Raw genomic sequence first — 16332 nt, forward strand, 5'->3', positions numbered from 1 at the left:
CATGTCAGGACGGGTCTGCTTTGCCACATGCCCAGTGCATTTTCTGGGTTCACCTCTGACCTATACATTATTACATTGGGGCTAGTTTAAGTAATTGTAACTATTTGAAATATAATGGTTTAGAGCTTTCCCTGGATTCAAATCAGTAAATCACAACAGATGGAAAGTACCAGGAGAGTATACTATGGAAGCTATTCATGTGTTTTCTTCTCTGGGCTCTATTCCTTAATGGGGATGCTGGGCGATTTGCATACCATGAGGTTTTGTCTGTTTTACCTTTTTATAGTGCTCCCAAAGGTGTCAGAAGAAACAGTGTCTCCCACCAGAGCACGGAACATGAAGGACTTTGAAAACGTAAGTGGGGATACCAAGTGTCTGCCCTAAAAAATCACGCGGCCGCTGCTGTCCTAGCGGACCCAGGAGGGAGCCGTATTTCTTGACAGGTGTCTAAGGTGGATAATGCCGCAGTGTGGAGGAGTGCCATGTCTCGCGGCATTCTCTCTGTGACTCGCACGTACCTACGCAGTCGGCTCTTTAGGATGTGGGCTGGTTATAGGTTCTAACAGGATCAGCAATTTCTAGCGTAGGGGAGGGTGGTGTGTTTCTGGTGTCCCGAATGTGAGGATATTGCTGTGTTGCACAGTTGAGAGGAGCTCATATTTGTCAAGGGCTTTCTTAGAATGTCAGGCACCTTATTTATGGTCCCCATTTAATCTCTGCTACAAACCTATGAGGTATTTTGTATTATCGTCATTTTACAGACAAGGAATCACATGATACTTTAGCGGCCGAGCTGGGATTTGAATCCAGGTTTTTAATGACTCCAAAGCCATTATTTTTTCCACCACATTGGGGCGACTCCTTGCATTTTGTAGGCTTCATCTTTGTTGCTGTTGAGTGAAACGTGAGCAGCTAGGACCCAGTGCTGTGTGGTAATTGTCTGAGGATGGATTACTTGGTGAAAAATGTGGCTTCTGTGCCTAATGTCTTTCAGCACTGTGTCTTTCATTTGTTAGTGGAGGGGGCTTGTTGTCAAATAACAGGAAAATAAGGTTATTTTCCCAATTCTAAATCTTTTTAACAAGTTACCTGTTCAACACTCTCATTTATCATGGGAAGAATTAGACCCTCCTTCATTTGTTACCAAATGAAATCCACACTATGCAAGATGCGGGAGCTATTTATCAGAGGGGAGACGGAGGACACGGAGAAGGACGTCCCACGATTACGTTTCTCTCTCCCCAGTTGTCTTTCCCGAACGGATCAGTGCTGTCTCTGAATTTAATTTAGGATACTCATTACTGCTAATAGTTCTCTGCAAACCACCAGTGACCAATTGAAGAAATGACTTGTCAGATCTCTAATGGAAACAAGTAATTTCTGAGCTTTGAGTTGTTATAATTTCAACTGTACAACTTGATCTATGCTGTGGGGTCTGGGGCCTCAAACGAATGAGATTTGATTATTTCACATTGTGTATAATTAAAATGTGCTTTACTATTAAATGGTTGTTCCTGTTTTATCACAAGAGTAACAACAGCTGCTGCTTACCAAGCTCCTGCTCTGAGCTGGGTGCTTATGTGTTAGGCTCTTCCTATATCAATACATTACAGTAATATAAAAGGAGCTCTGCAAGACACAGAGTTGATTAATTTACAGAGCGTGCAGTTTTGAATTTTATTTCTAGATGGAAAAATTTTATAGAATCCTAGAATTTTTGTTTCACATTTTACTGCCTGCCTTTCGACCTAGGAGGAAGCTTCGAGTTGAATCCACCCCTCTGTATAATATGTAGGAGAAGCTAAGGTGCAGGGGGTGACGTGGCAAAGCTGTTCTGCAAGGCGGTCTGCGCTGCCGGAGGACCACAGCTTCTGGAGCCAGACTGCCTGCCCATCCACTTCTGCTGGGTGACCGTGGGCCAGTCACTTAACCTTTCGGTACTTTCCTGCCCTTGGAAGTGGGCGTGACAGTAGTGTCTATTTCTCAGTGCTCTCGTGAGGATTAAAGGAGCAGCTATGCATGAAGCACGTATGCCTGAGTTCATCCTGTGTGTCGGCTGTTGCTCCTTCTTATTGTTATTGGTCTGTTTATTATTGTGAAGCCTTTTCCTACTCTGCATTTGATTTAAGCTTATGTCCCTTGCTCAGACGTGTTCTTGATGACCTAAATACCATTTTCCTAAAAGGTGAGGGAGAGCTGTCTATGCCAATACGTTACAGGATTCCTGTTTTTTTTTTTTTTTTTAATGACTGTGGTCCTTTGGCTGCTGTTAGGTTTTTATGGCATTAATATCTTTTAGTATAGCATTTTCAAGACCAGATTCTTCAGTTGAAATTGAAATAACCACACAGTTCTCAGTATTTCCCTTTTAGATCTTTTTATAAGTGACAGGAAATTTTCATCTGGCCTGAGCTACCAAATGCATGACCTCTATGTGGAGGTGGTCTGAACTTCTGTGGGATGTTTATAGGAAACGCTCTTGGCATTTCATGCTAATTTTGAAGTCAGCATATGAAAGAGGAGGCTGGGATACCTTTGATTTAAAGGGGAAAATTATGTTTCGTTTCCTTTTCTAATCTCAGATAACGGGTATCTGAACATCAGGGTCTGTTAGCTGGCATCTAGCAAGACATAGACCTCCTTCTGGTTTTGCTCAGAGTTCATCTGTTCATCAGTAAATATTTTCAGATATGCACCCTGTGCCAGGCTGTGCCAGGAGCTGGGGAATTTGCAGCAGGTTAATAGCAGGCACGTCTGCTTGTCAAGAGGCTCACGGTCTAGTTGGGGAGATGGAGAGGAAAATAGCGCAGTGATAGAGGTAAGTACAGGGCGCCTTGGGGCACAGAGGAGGGGCCCTGAGCCGGGCCTGGGTGATTGGGAGAAGCCTCCCTGGAGGAAACCTTCCTCGAATTGGGTCATCAGGGACAAAAACAAATTTTCCAAGGCAAGAGGACCAGGAGAACATCCTGGACACAAGGACTCACGTGCGAATGGAGAGAGAGGCCTGGTGGGGTGTGATGGGTTTAGAGACCGGTAGTTCCCTGTGGCTGGAAGGCAGCGGCTGCGTGAGGGCACCCGAGGGAAGCGAGGCCGTTGGAGCGGGCAGGGGTCAGCTCCTGTGTGGTGCACTGCTGTGCTGGATTTTGCCCTGAAGATGAAGGGGAGCCAATGATGGATTTTAGTGTGGGAGAGAAGTGACCCAGTTACATTTTCAGATCGCCCAGACTGCAGCTACAAGGAGGGAGGAGGCTGGTGGCGGTGTGATCCGTTGAAAGGCTGCTGCATGTGGCCTTGTGGGGAAGGGGATGATTCTGGAGCTAAGGGATAGGGTCATGAGATGTTTAAAAGAAAGTCAGAATTTCAGAGGAATGCTAGAGTCCCTTTGTTTGACACATGGGGACTCCGAAGCCCAGAGAAGGGGAGGGATTTCTTCAGACTTTGAACTCGGGTCTCCTGGCCCAGGAAGTCTTTTATTCTACTCTCTGTTCTGTGCAGGGCCTCACTCTGACACGTGGAAACCACAGGCCTTCTTGGGTCTTTAAACTGGTAATCCATGGCCTAGTACCTTCGTTAGCCGAAGGTATCCTCACCCCTATGGCAGGTCTTATGGTAGGAAGTTGGCAGATCAGTTTGCTTTGCAGTGGGGGCCTGTCTTATTGGACCCAGAATCTGGTTCAGCGTATGCCGTCAGTCCAGTAGCAGTCTTTATTCATACACCGGAGACTTTAATTCTGGCTTATTTGGTGACGTCACGGACAGAGAATGGCAGGGGTAGTTTTCCCCTTCTGTTAATACTACCGATGGACACTATTATTTAATGACTGTCTAAAATTCATAAAGACACATTAAAAGGGATGGATTGAACGGTAATTTACATAATATTTTATTGTGGGACGTTCCAGATTGTTTCTAATTTTTCACCATTGTAAACAAAGTGGCAACGGACATCGTTGTGCACATATCTTTCTACAGTTATGTGATTATTTTCTTAGGGTAAATTCTGTTGCTCGTGTGCCCTGCCCTGAGATACAAGGTCCTTGTATCTAGGACCTTGTTCCTTTTTGTTGAAAATTTTTCATGTTAGCTGAAGCAGTTGGTCAAATTTAGTCTTTTATAGGAGGAATGGTTAGGAGGTTCATACCTTCAAATTTGCTCTGTAACCTCTATGTTGCAAATTACTTATTTAAAAAAAAAAGATTATTTATTTATTTTTAGAGAGGGGAAGGGAGGGAGAAAGAGAGGGAGAGAAACATCATTGTGTGGTTGCCCTTTGTGCGCCCCCTACTGGGGACCTGGCCCACAACCCAGGCACGTGCCCTGGGCAGGGAATCGTGGTGCTGAATCCACTGAGCCACACCAGCCAGGGCGCAAGTTACTTATTCTTACCAGGGAATAAATAGCTCCCTTCACCCTGACCCTGCCCTGTTTGTTATAAAAAAAATTATTACTCATGAACCTCCTAATCAATTTTGGGAAAATTTATCCTCAGGAAACAAAGTTGTTTGTTGCCACATTGTGTGTGATTGTGAAAAATTGGGAATGAAGGAATTATATTTTACACTTGTTATTTCTTTGTTGGCTTTTTAAAAAAATCCTCATCCAAGGATATGTTCATTGATTTTTTTTTTTTGTTTTTATAGAAAGAGAGAGAGAGAGGTGGGGGCTGGGGGGAGAGAGAGAGAGATCAATCGGTTACCTCCCATATGTGCCCTGACCAGGGGTCAAACCCGCAACCTAGATATGTGCCCTGACTGGGAATTGAGCCTGTGACCTTTGGTGTTTGGGATGATGTTCCAACCAACTGAGCCACCTGACCAGGGCTCTTGCAGTAAGCTTGTGATAAAGGTATTTCACAGATGAGGAAGCTGAGATTGGAGAGATTAAATGACTTTTCCGTGAGCTGGGTGTGATTGAGAAACTCAAAACAGGCAACATTCAGGCCTGGTCTCTGATTACAAAGCCTGAACGCGTCCTACTAGATCACGTTGGATGCATAGTTGCTCAGTCGAGAAATGTGGAACAATTGACAGTGAGTCAGTTCAGTGGAGTTGAGTGCAGTCGTTTTAAGAGATAATTATGTGTAATTCTGCAACAACAATTTAAAATATTAGGGAAAAGCAATGGAAGATCCAAATTCACTTATTTTATAGTTTTATAAAAAAATGTATATTCATGAATGAAAGGTGCAAAGAATATAACAGGAGTTGATGTCATTGTGTTCCAAATGTTGTTTGGGGTTCAGTTTTAAAATTCTCTTTTTGCTGCAGTACTGATCATTAATAAATAGATGTTTGCCTAGGAACAGTTTTCTTGATGATTTGGGGACACCAGGGAGGATATTGGAATCAGAAACGAACCCCAAGGTACCCTCTTCATTTTACTAACCTCACTTATTAGCTGCTGCTGGCAGCCATCGTAGACGCTGTGTTGTTTGCCAGAGATGAACTCGGTTTATCTCTGAACCAAGTTCCGAGGTCATGGTTTTTGTCGTGTTGAGGTGAGTGGTCTAACAGTTTCTGGGTTTTCAAAGAGGATTAAAAAAAATGGATGATGGCTTGAAGGTCTGCTTAAAAGAGGGCTTGAGGGGAAAGGGATTCCTCTTGAAAGCCTGCCTTTGTTTCCTACTTGCTAATGCCAGGCTTTGCCAGCACTTAGCTCGTTTGTTGTCACAACACCCCTGTGAGGTAATTGATTTTTATTCTCATTTTATAGGGGAGTCAACAAAGATGTTAAATAATTTTCCCAAGTCACACGGCGCACACGTGGCAGTACTGGGAGTTCGTTCAGCTCTGCCAACCCCAGGGCCTTGCTCCCAGCCCTGGCTGCCTGGAAGCAGAAGGTGATCTGGTGGGTGAGCGTCAGCTCTGGCTGCCCAGGCGCTGGCAAGCCCCTGCCACTGATCGCCAGAGGGAGGCGCCCTGCTTACATTTCAGTGAAGGCGGGCCTGGTTGGAGTTGCCTGGATTCTTCTTCCCGTTGTTGATTTTTGTTTTTCTTCCCTTTTTGGTGGAGCTCTAGGCTAGGCAAGGCTTTTGACAAGGCCTGAGAGTGGGAGGAAGCCAGAATGACTGAGTAGCAGCTCCTTCAAAGGGGGGCCCCGTCCAGCTTCAGAAAGCAGCGCCCGCGATCGTGTTGGGACGGTTCCCTCTGCAGGCGGCTGCAGTGCCACGGTCACGCGCGGGTCCCGAAGGCCGGCCTGTGGCAGGCACAGCCCTTGCATTAGCTTACTTCTCTGAGCGTTAGGTTTCTGCGTCCTATCTGGCGGGTTTTCTAGTTTGAGGTATTTGTTCCTACTGTATGGTAAATTGTTTTCAGTTTTTCCAGCTCAAGTTTTTAAAAATATTTGAACTTGCTTTCTTAAAGGGAGAAATACAAATGAGAAGAATATTAGTATGTTTTAAGTTCTTATGCTGGGCTAGACACAGTACTAAACATTCAAATTAATTTCTTCTAATCCTTATAATAGCTCTCTGAAATAGGCATTATTATAATCCCATTTTTATAGATAAAGGAACTGAGGCATACAGTAAAATCAACTCGACTAAAGTCATACAGCTAGTAAGGTAGTCTGGATTGTATTTATTTATTAATTCATTCATTTAACAAATGTTGATTGTCTACTATGTTGTAGGTACTATGCTAATAAAACCACAGGGCTATGAGTTGGTAAGGTCTGTGCCCTCAAGAAGTGGATTATATTCATATAATAAACATAATAAATAACAAATGTGTCCGTTAATAAGGTGAATACAGATTGTAAAAAGTTCTGGCAAGAAAGTACGAGTTACGTGTTGGAGTGTGACTTGGTGGAGTTGGGAGAGATGCGGGCCCCTTTAGATGGGATAGTTAGGAAGGGCCTCTCGGAGTTGATGACATTTGAGCTGAGACAGAGAGGATGAGGCTGAGCCGACCTGGCGGGTGCTGCAAGAGGAGCTGTGCAGACACACGGGCTGGGCGTATCTGAGGACAGAAAGGAGGCCAGGGAGGCTGCGACACTGCGAGCAAGGGAGAGGACGTACACGATGGGACCTAAGGCGGGTGGGAGCCAGACGGGCAGCGTTTTGTGGCCCCGGCGGGGAGTCCTAGTCTAAGTGGTGGAGAAAACCGCAATGGAGCGATAGGAACCACATCTGTCTGACGGATGCCTCCTTGTATCACATGGCCTTCAGGAAATTCTTACATGGGCTTGTTCGCCCAACTAGCCGTTGGGTGTTTCGTAACTCACTTATGCTTTAGACTAGAATGCACAAGAAGACCTGGGTCCCGATGTGTTAGAGATGGTTGGGTAGAAAGGCAATAACTGGCTGGTACAATGTGGTATTTGCTATGTTGAAGAAAGTGGAGGGTGCATGGAAACATTTAGAAGGGTTTCCAGTCCAGCCTGGTGGGGTTGTCAGAGAAAACCTGGAAGAGGGAAGCAGGAAGCCAGACGGGCATCGTTGGGAGGACAGTGCCTGTGTTTCATGTGGGCCTGTCTGGCATTCTCAGTGACCTTCTCAAGGCTTATTTACCTTTCTCTTATTTTTAAAGAAAATGCCTTTACCTGTAAATAGGACAAATATTCTTTCAAGTGTTGTGAAGAATTTTAGCAGTGTGTACAATGTGGGCATTCTAAGCAAGGTCCATAAATATTTTATTGGTAGCTGAGTAACAGAATAAGATTTCTCTTTATAGGATGCAGCTGGCAGGGCAGACGTTTTTGTTTGAATGAATGTTTTATGTGCTGTTTCCTTAAAGCATTCAAAAGGAGGATTTAATGAACCTCCCAATTGTTTTTGTGCTGTTCTTGTTAGCCACAAAATTGTTAACAAGAGGGCCAAGGGCAGACAGTTGGAAAACATAATGTAGAGTATGCTTATCATTTTTTTATCCAGTCATAAAAGTATGTTTAGTAAATAGAGTATTATATGCTATGACCAATTACTTTTTAATGCTGAAAAAAAATCCAGTGAGTATATATGTGTATGGATGTATTAGTATTCAAATAGAACTATTAATATTTTGCTATATTTCATTTTAGTTATGTTCAGTTCAACTTGATTGAGATATAATTTACATAAAATGAAATTTATGAGTTTTAAGTGTTGGATAACTTTTGGCAGATGTATACTGTTTAGTAACCTGGTCATAATCAAGAGATATATGTGTGTACACACACACACACACACACACACACACACACACACACACGTGTGGTTATAACTTTTTAAAATGTGTGTATACTGTTCAGGTCCATGTGACCATCGCCACAATCAGATTATAGAACAGTTTCATGCTTCCAGAATATCCCCATGTGTTGTCTCTTTGTGGTCAAACCCTCTCTTTACCCCAAACCTCTGGTAGCTGTGCTCTGTCCTTCGTCCCTATAATTTTGCTTTTTCCAGATGTCACATAAATGGAATCATACAGCATGTAGTCTTTTGAGGCTAGCTTCTTTTCCTCAGGGTAATGTCTTTGAAATAAAGTCATGTTGTTGTGTGTATCACAGTAGCTGAGGACTGTCCCATCGTATGGATGTACACTGTTCATTCTTTCATCCGTTGAAGGACATTTGGGTTCTTTTTATATTTTAGTGATCGTTAATGAAGCTGCAGTAGCATTTGCATGCAGGTTTTTGTGTGGACATAGGTTTTCATTTCTTTAGAGTAAATACCTAGGAGTGGAATTACTGAGTCATGTGATAAATATAGTTTTTTGGGTAAGAAACTGCCAAACTGTTATCCAAAGTGGTTGTGCCATTTGCATTCTCATCAGCAGAGCATGAGAATTCCATTTGCTCCACAGGCTCATCAGCATTTGATATTATCAATTAAAATTTTTTAAGCTACTCTTAGGTGCATGGTAGTTTTAATTTGCATTTCCTAATGGCTAAAGTTGTTGAAAATCTTTTCTCGTGCTTATTTATCATCTGTGCATCTTTTGCTGTGAAGTTCCTTTTAAAATCTTGCCTCCTTTTCTTTTCACATTTTTTAAATTTATTTTTTCAAATACATTTGTCTCTGCCTACCCCCCACCTCTTTCCCTTGCCCCCTCCCTCCTTCCTCCTTTTTTTTTTTTTTTTAAACTGTGTTGTTTTCTTACAGTTATATTTCGAGAGTTATTTATGTGTTCTAGCTACAGTTTCTATGCTGGATATGTGATTTGCAAACATTTCTTCTAGTGTATAACTTGTCTTTTTACTCTCGTACCACTGTTTTTGAGAGCAAAAGTTTTAAATTTTGATGAAGCCCAGTTTATTGATTAAACTTTTTTTTTTTTAATGGATGATGCCTTCAGTGCTGTATCTAAGAACTCTGCTGAACCCTAGGTTCCAAAGGTGTCTCCTTATATATTCTTCTAAAAGTTACATAATTTTACCTTGCCTCCTTTGTTGTAGATTAATTGACCATATAAGCATTGGTTTATTTCTGGGCTATCTATTCTAGTCCATTGATTTATGTACTTGTTTTTGTGCTGATACCGTATGTTTTGATTACTGTAGCTTTATAGTATAGTTTCAAATCTGGGAGGATGATACCTCCAACTTTGTTCTTCTTTCTTAAGATTATTTTGGCTATTCAGGGTCTTTTGTGGTTCCCTATAAATTTTAGGATTCTTTGTTCTAGTTCTGTGAAAAATGCCACGGGTATTTTGATAGGAATTTCATTAAATCATTTAGATTACTTTAGGTAGTGTGGACATTTTTACTTTATTAATTCTTGTAATTCATGAGCACGGTATATTTTATTTGTATTTTGCTCCATTTTCAGAGTGCAAGTCTTTTGCCTCCTGGGTCAAATTTATTCCTAGGTATTTTATTCTTTTTGATGCAATTGTAAATGGGGTTGTTTTCTTCACGTCTCTTTCTTATAGTTCATTATTTGTGTATAAAAACACAACAGATTTCCAAATACTAATTTTGTAACCTGCAAATTTACTGAATTTATTTATTAGTTCTAATAGTTTTTTGGTGGAATCCTTCCTCCCCACTCATTAGTGAGTTAGTTGCAGATATTTTGGTAACACCCTTAAGTACTTCAACATATAGCTCTTAGGTAGGATGTTCTGCTACAGTACCATGATACTATTATCTAATATAAAGTCATTATTCAAATTTTGCTAGTTATCCCCACATAGCTTTTTTTATTTTTTTTAAGTTCAAGATTCACTGTATTATTTCATTGCACTCAGTTGGCATGTCTCTAGTACTTTCATTTATTTAGAAGAATTCCCCAGTCATTTTTAATTTAAGATTGTTGTTAGATTTTTGAAGAGTCCAGGTCTGTTGTTTTGCAGCACATCCTTCAACTTGGATGTGTCTGATTGACAACTTTTGATTAGGTTCAGGTAAAAGGTTGTGGGCAGAAGTATTTTAAGTAAAATTGTTTACTTCCAGTGATTTATTTCAGGAGGCACGAGACGTCAGTTTGTCCCACTAGGGTGATAATAAATATAGTCAACCCTCTGTATTTGTGTCTTTTGCATCTGGACTTTACCAACCATGGATATATTTCCATAGACAATATTTTTAAAAATACAGGTTATATTTGAATACCACACCGTTTTGTATAAAGGGCTACAGCATCTACTGATTCTGGTTTCCTTTGGGGTTCCTGGAAGCCATCTCCTGTGAGTGCTGAGGGACAACTGTATGTGCTCTTGGTTCATGTGGTGTCTGCTAGGTTTTAAATGTACCTTTTCCTTTTGTAGTTCATAAGCCATCTGAGGGGTTGATAGCGTAAGACTGTGTGAATATCATGTTGTCCAGTCATCTTTCATCTAATTTTTTTAGCATCGATGTTTCTTACCTGAGTCGATCATTACTGTAGTGGTTGTGTAATGATGAGTTTCTGTTCCTATTATTCTACATTTATTAACTGGATTTCTTTTGTAAAGAAGAGACTCCTGTCTTTTTTTTTTTCTTTTCTTCCTTTACTTACTGTCAGTGTGGAGTCTTGAATTCTATCTTCACGTAGTCATTATGCATTCTAATGCCCAGATTGTCCTAAATTTGGTTAGAGGGAACCCCTTAATTCTGGGTTGGTACAATTGTAGCAAAGATAAGCTTCCTCTACTATTTAACATTTGAATCCATTTGTAGCCTTGGAAGCTATGAGAATTAACGTAGGTAATATGTCTTAGACTTTTACTTTTGATAATCTATCTGTGCTTATTTTTCAGCAAATCACTGAATTGAAGAAAGAAAATTTTAACCTAAAGCTTCGCATCTATTTCCTTGAGGAAAGGATGCAACAGGAATTTGATGGCCCCACCGAGCACATCTATAAAACTGTGAGTGTCCTACTTCTTGCCACCATCCCTGACATCTTTTCTCATCGTCCTCCAAGCAGAAATTTGATTAATATTTGCTTTCAGAGTAAGCATGAATAGATAGAGCTGCTTTCATTTAATTTTGAGTTGATTATGGGGAGTACAAAGATAATAGGATGACCTTAATATTAAGCAAATAGATACAAGATTAATTTTTCCTCTTCTTAAAACTGGACTTCTGATGGACTATATCTCAGTTGCCTTGTAAAAATTATTTATAATCGAGACAAAGACAGTGAAATGGTAGAATGTCTTTGGAATTTAATCTTACTGTTACCCACTAATTTCTGTAACTGCAGGCAAGTCATTTCAGCTCCGTGGGCGTGCTCCAGAGGTAAGTGGTAGTCCCTCTGTCGTAGGGTTGTTAGTGTGGATTAAAATGAGACGACAGCTGAAAAGCCCCAGCGTGCACTCAGGCCGACAGCCACCATTGTCTGATCGAGGCTTCCATTGGCAGCCCCACGTCAGGATTTCTGTGCCTGCTCATAACTGTCAGGAAAAAAGTCTGTTTCCATCTGAAGTCTTGGCCTGGGGGCCTCTGCCTGAAAACAAACCTTGGTTCTGAAAGTTGGAAAAAGACCTTGGCTTTCTTGAAAAGACATGAGTACAAACAATATTTCAGTGCCTATTTTTTGGCTTTCTCCAGTAGGTTAGCCCTTGGCCTGGGAATTATGCCATTTTTTTCTCTTCTGAAGTTTGTACCAGTGGAAACTTTTGAAGGAGGAAAAAGAACTCTGCTTGAGTTTCAGTGGATGAACTTAAATGGACTTGTCTTGAAGAGGGTTTGTACTGTACTGTGCTTCTGAGCTTTTGCAAGAATTGAAAGGCTCCCTTGTCCCTCAAGACGCAAATTTTTTTCTTTCATCGTGGGGATGGAAAGACAAAGAGGACGTCCCTTTTCTGGAAGGAAGTGGTGATAAAATAAAACTTTCAAAGAAGAGATAATAGCCTAGAACATTTTATATGTAAATATAGTTATCATCTATCTCAGAACTCCTAGGGTGATAAGAAGCCAAAGCGTGTTAATTGCCTTCTCTGTGTCAGGCACTGTTCTGGGCCTTGGTACATCATCACCTTATTTTAATTCTCAAGACAGCCCTTTGCAGTGGAGATTATCCTCACTTACAGGAGAGGAAACTGAAGCTCGGGGAGATCAGTAACTTGCGTGATGGCCTGGCTACTCGGTGAGGTGTGTTTTGAACCCAGATTTGCCTACCTCATTGGGCCACGCTATGTCACCTCTTCCTTTCCATTGTCTGATTAGATGACCAGATTTTATTGCAATTTATGTTTTTCTATAGTTGTACATTATTCAAAATTCAAAAAGCATGAAAGGTATACACTGGTCTCCTAGTCCTCTAGGTCTAATCAAATTACTGGTTCCTCAGGCAGAGAAGTTTTATGTGTATACAAGCAAGTATGTGTGCGAATGTATATGTGTATAAGCCCCCTTTTTATATAAATGCAAGCACGTTCTGTTCTGTAGCTTGCAATTTTCTTTAATAATATCTTGGATATCTTTCCTTAATAGCGGGTTAACGCTTCTTTATTTTTTATACTGATATTCCTTCTTATGCTAATAAGGTGTCTTGATTTTTGGTTTAGAAATTATGATTATTATGTATTTAAGTTTATAATTGGAGGAATTGCGCTTGTGAAAAACAGTCTAGTGGACATGTTAGTTCTGTGTTCTGTTAACTTCGCCAGGCTGGAGTGCCAGTGGGTTCGTCAGAAAGCAAAGCACTCAGAATCTCTGAAAGCAGCTTCACGTAGCTCTTTGCTCTTCTGAGAGCTGGAAAGGAATCCTTAGTTTGAAGGGCGTTTCTGTAGTTTTCACAAAACTGCTATTGAAGGCATTGTGCACTGTCACTCCGTGTCCTTTATGCAGAGATCACTTTCTTCTAGAAAAAGTTCTGCTGCATAAATAACTTCTTTAGTTCCTGTTGTTGGACGTTGAAGAAAATAACATAATCCGAGCCTCATCTTTAGACTCTTCTCACTCGTTAGCTCAGTTAGTCCTGAAATCCCCCGTGTCAGGAGGGTTTTACGGTTTCCATGTGCCACTTGGGGGATCTGAAAGGAGAAGTGTTGCTTCCTCGCCTCCCAGACTTGCGCTTCTGGAGTGCGCAGGCTCACGCTTTCAGTTTTCTGTTCAGTGTTCGCGTGAAGGCAGGGCCTGTGTCTGCCTTGCTTACCAGTGTCCTCAGTGCTTGGCCCATCACAGGGACAGTACATGTCTGTGTAGAGAGGGAATGAATAAATGAGTGTCTCTTGCCCAACTTACCGCGGTTTCCATTTGGCGAAGAGTGGAGGCAGAATTTGAACCCATGTCTTCTGGTCCCAAGTGTGACCTTTCCTTTCTGGCTGACTTCTCAGCCTGGGAATCTCCCTGAGCTGCTTGGCTGAAAGGAGGGAGGCATGTCCTCTGAGATTGTCAATTTTACTGGAAATGTTATTTTTATTTAAAATGATTCTCGTGTTATGGAATAGAATGTAAAATTGGTATGAATTGTTAAAATAGGAGCAAGATTTCAAAGAGAACCTGGAACTACAGCAGTTCTGTGAAATCTTTTCACCCAGACCCATTTCTGTTGTATGAATTCATCTGATATTCTGCCTGGGATACATTTTCGGACTGGTTTGAGAAGCTGGCCAGTCCCACTGTCTCATGTTGAAGTCTTCTTGCTGCAGACTCTGTCTTTGGATTCGCATGTGAATTATGAGCCCAAGGCCATGTGCGACTCCCTTCCTTCTAGACAGTTAAGAGAAAGACGTTTGGTTGGAGAACATTGTGGTGTCCCTAATAGACAGCTTGTCCTATGCAATTGTGGCTCTTTCGTGAGTACCCTGAAATCTTCCATTGAAATGAGACAAGCAGTGATGAGGCCTCCCATTTATCCATCCACATGTTTTATTTTTTTTAAGCTGTACGTTTCCACTGCTGCAACCAGCCCATGTATGATGGTAAACAACCAGAAGTAATTGCCTGGCAATGGTAAAAGCAAACTGCAGAATTGCTTGTAAATTTGCTTGGTGGAGGGCAAACAGTTTTTAAATCGGCCTCTCTTGTATGACATTTATGCCTCGATGTTTGAATGCTCTGGCTGTTAGAAGCTTGGAAAATTTACATAATTGTTCCAAGTCTTGAGAAATCTGGGGCTTTCTTTTGAGACCACCAGTGTTCAATAATTCCCTTTTCCCTGTGCCCCGAGGCTAATGAGGTTTTGAATCTGACGGCAGCCTATTACAAGCATGGCGTAGTCAGTCCACGCGGAACGCTGTTTCCCCATGGTAGACACAGTATGTCTGTGGTTTTACACTGTTTCTTTTCTTCCCTAATCTCGCCTGAAAGAACATCGAGCTGAAGGTGGAAGTAGAAAGTCTGAAGCGTGAGCTCCAGGAGAGAGAGCAGCTGCTCATCAAAGCCTCGTGAGTACCTGCCGTCCTGTCACAAGCTTGGGGGTCACCCAGGGCTCTCATGGTGGTGGTTAAGTGGGTCCGTAAAATAGAGCCTTGTGCTTCCTAAGCCGCTTGTTCTCCAGCTGGGCTCGGAGGACCCCAGGGAGGTTTCGTTTTTATGTAATTATTTTTCAACAAACTCTTTAAGCTTATAGGAAAATGAATAGATCTTACACGTATAGCAGGATGAATTTTCATTAAGCGGAGACACCTGTGGGGCCACCATCCTGATCAGAAACCAGCACATCACCAGCCCCCAAGAAGTCCCTCTTGTGCTTCCAGAACTTACCTTCTCCCACAGATGGCCACTTTGCAGACTAGTAGTATCACCATTGCGTAGTTCTGCCCATTTTTGAACTTGATAGAAATGAAATCACATACGGTGCATGAGCCCTTTTGTGTCTCGTCCCTTTCCTCAGTGATATATCTGTGAGATCCATCCAGATTTTTTAAGCACATCATTAGCTCACTCATTGCTGTACAAGCCCTAGGGGCGTAAAGGGGTCCTCAGAGATTTCTGTGGTAGGTGAGACCATGGCGGGGGGTGGGGGGGCACCGAAGATGGGGCTTCTGCGAGAGGAGCTCGCTTTTCTATCTGTTTTGCTTAGAGAGCATTCGAAAACTATTACTTTAATTAATTATTTATTGAACAACAAGCACAATTCAGAGAATATAACCCGTGACTCAGTTGGTTATTCATTCATTCATTCATTCATAAACATTTAGTACATAATTACTCGTGTTACATATGTTTTTGAAAAGAGATATTCCCTTACTTCAAGAGCTCATCAGAGACCGGTGACAACTCATCCTATGAACCAAGAGTCATGGAGGTGCAGCGATAGTTTGTGGGTACAGTGGGGATACCAACTTCCCAGGGCTGGCTCACCAAGGATCCAGTGGAAAGCTTGGGTGGAAGTGCTTCCTGTGTCACGGCAGTAGAGTTCCTGCTGGACGTGGGGCAGGAGCATGGAGCCTTCAGCTCCGGGCGCAGCTGCGCTGCCCTGGGCCAGGTCGCAGCGTTCTTTTCATTGCCGCAGGCCCAGCAGCTGGGACTGGGACTACTGTTGGCTTTGAGTAGACGGCAAGTTCCCAGGCCCCGCTTGACCTTTCACCCGTGGTATGTTCTGAGTGAGTGAGTGAATGAATGAATAAATGGGAATATCAAGTTTTTGTTTTTGTTGTTGTAGTTTCTTCCTCCCCACCCCCGCTGAAGCACATCATTCATCATTCTCTAGGCAGAGAGTCAACTCTGCTCTACCGAGCCTGGAAGTCATGGTAGAATTCGGTCTGTTTTCTACTGCTGCAGATCTTGAGTAGCACTTACTTTTAGTCAGGCATGTGCACATGGAAGCCCAGACTCACCAAGGCTGTGTGCCCTCCTCAGTACCTGAGTGCTCTGGGGGCTTGTGCGTGTGTTTGTCCGCGTAGATCTTCTGAACTGCCCAAACTAGTATTGGGTCCCTTTTGGTCTGATCTTATTTATCAGTTTATTGAGAAAATATTTATTAAACAGCTGCGCTGTGCTGCACAGGGCTCGGCTCCTGGGGATGCAGCGGTGATC

The 16332-nt window shown here is 42.2% G+C and overlaps 1 protein-coding gene across 1 annotated transcript in view; it reads left to right on the plus strand.

The window, feature by feature from the left end:
• The window catches only part of CDK5RAP2 (CDK5 regulatory subunit associated protein 2), a 162042-nt gene that overhangs the window by 11570 nt on the left and 134140 nt on the right, over positions 1–16332 (plus strand). Inside the window, exons 3-5 of the mRNA XM_054584470.1 lie at positions 287–354; positions 11160–11270; positions 14662–14738. Of these exons, the coding sequence (XP_054440445.1) occupies positions 287–354; positions 11160–11270; positions 14662–14738 (256 nt within the window). The remainder of the gene's footprint in view (positions 1–286; positions 355–11159; positions 11271–14661; positions 14739–16332) is intronic.

The sequence above is a fragment of the Pteronotus mesoamericanus genome, unplaced genomic scaffold, assembly GCF_021234165.1.
Source record: "Pteronotus mesoamericanus isolate MK-2021 breed Mesoamerican mustached bat unplaced genomic scaffold, CSHL_Meso_final contig_78, whole genome shotgun sequence".
NCBI lineage: Eukaryota > Metazoa > Chordata > Mammalia > Chiroptera > Mormoopidae > Pteronotus > Pteronotus mesoamericanus.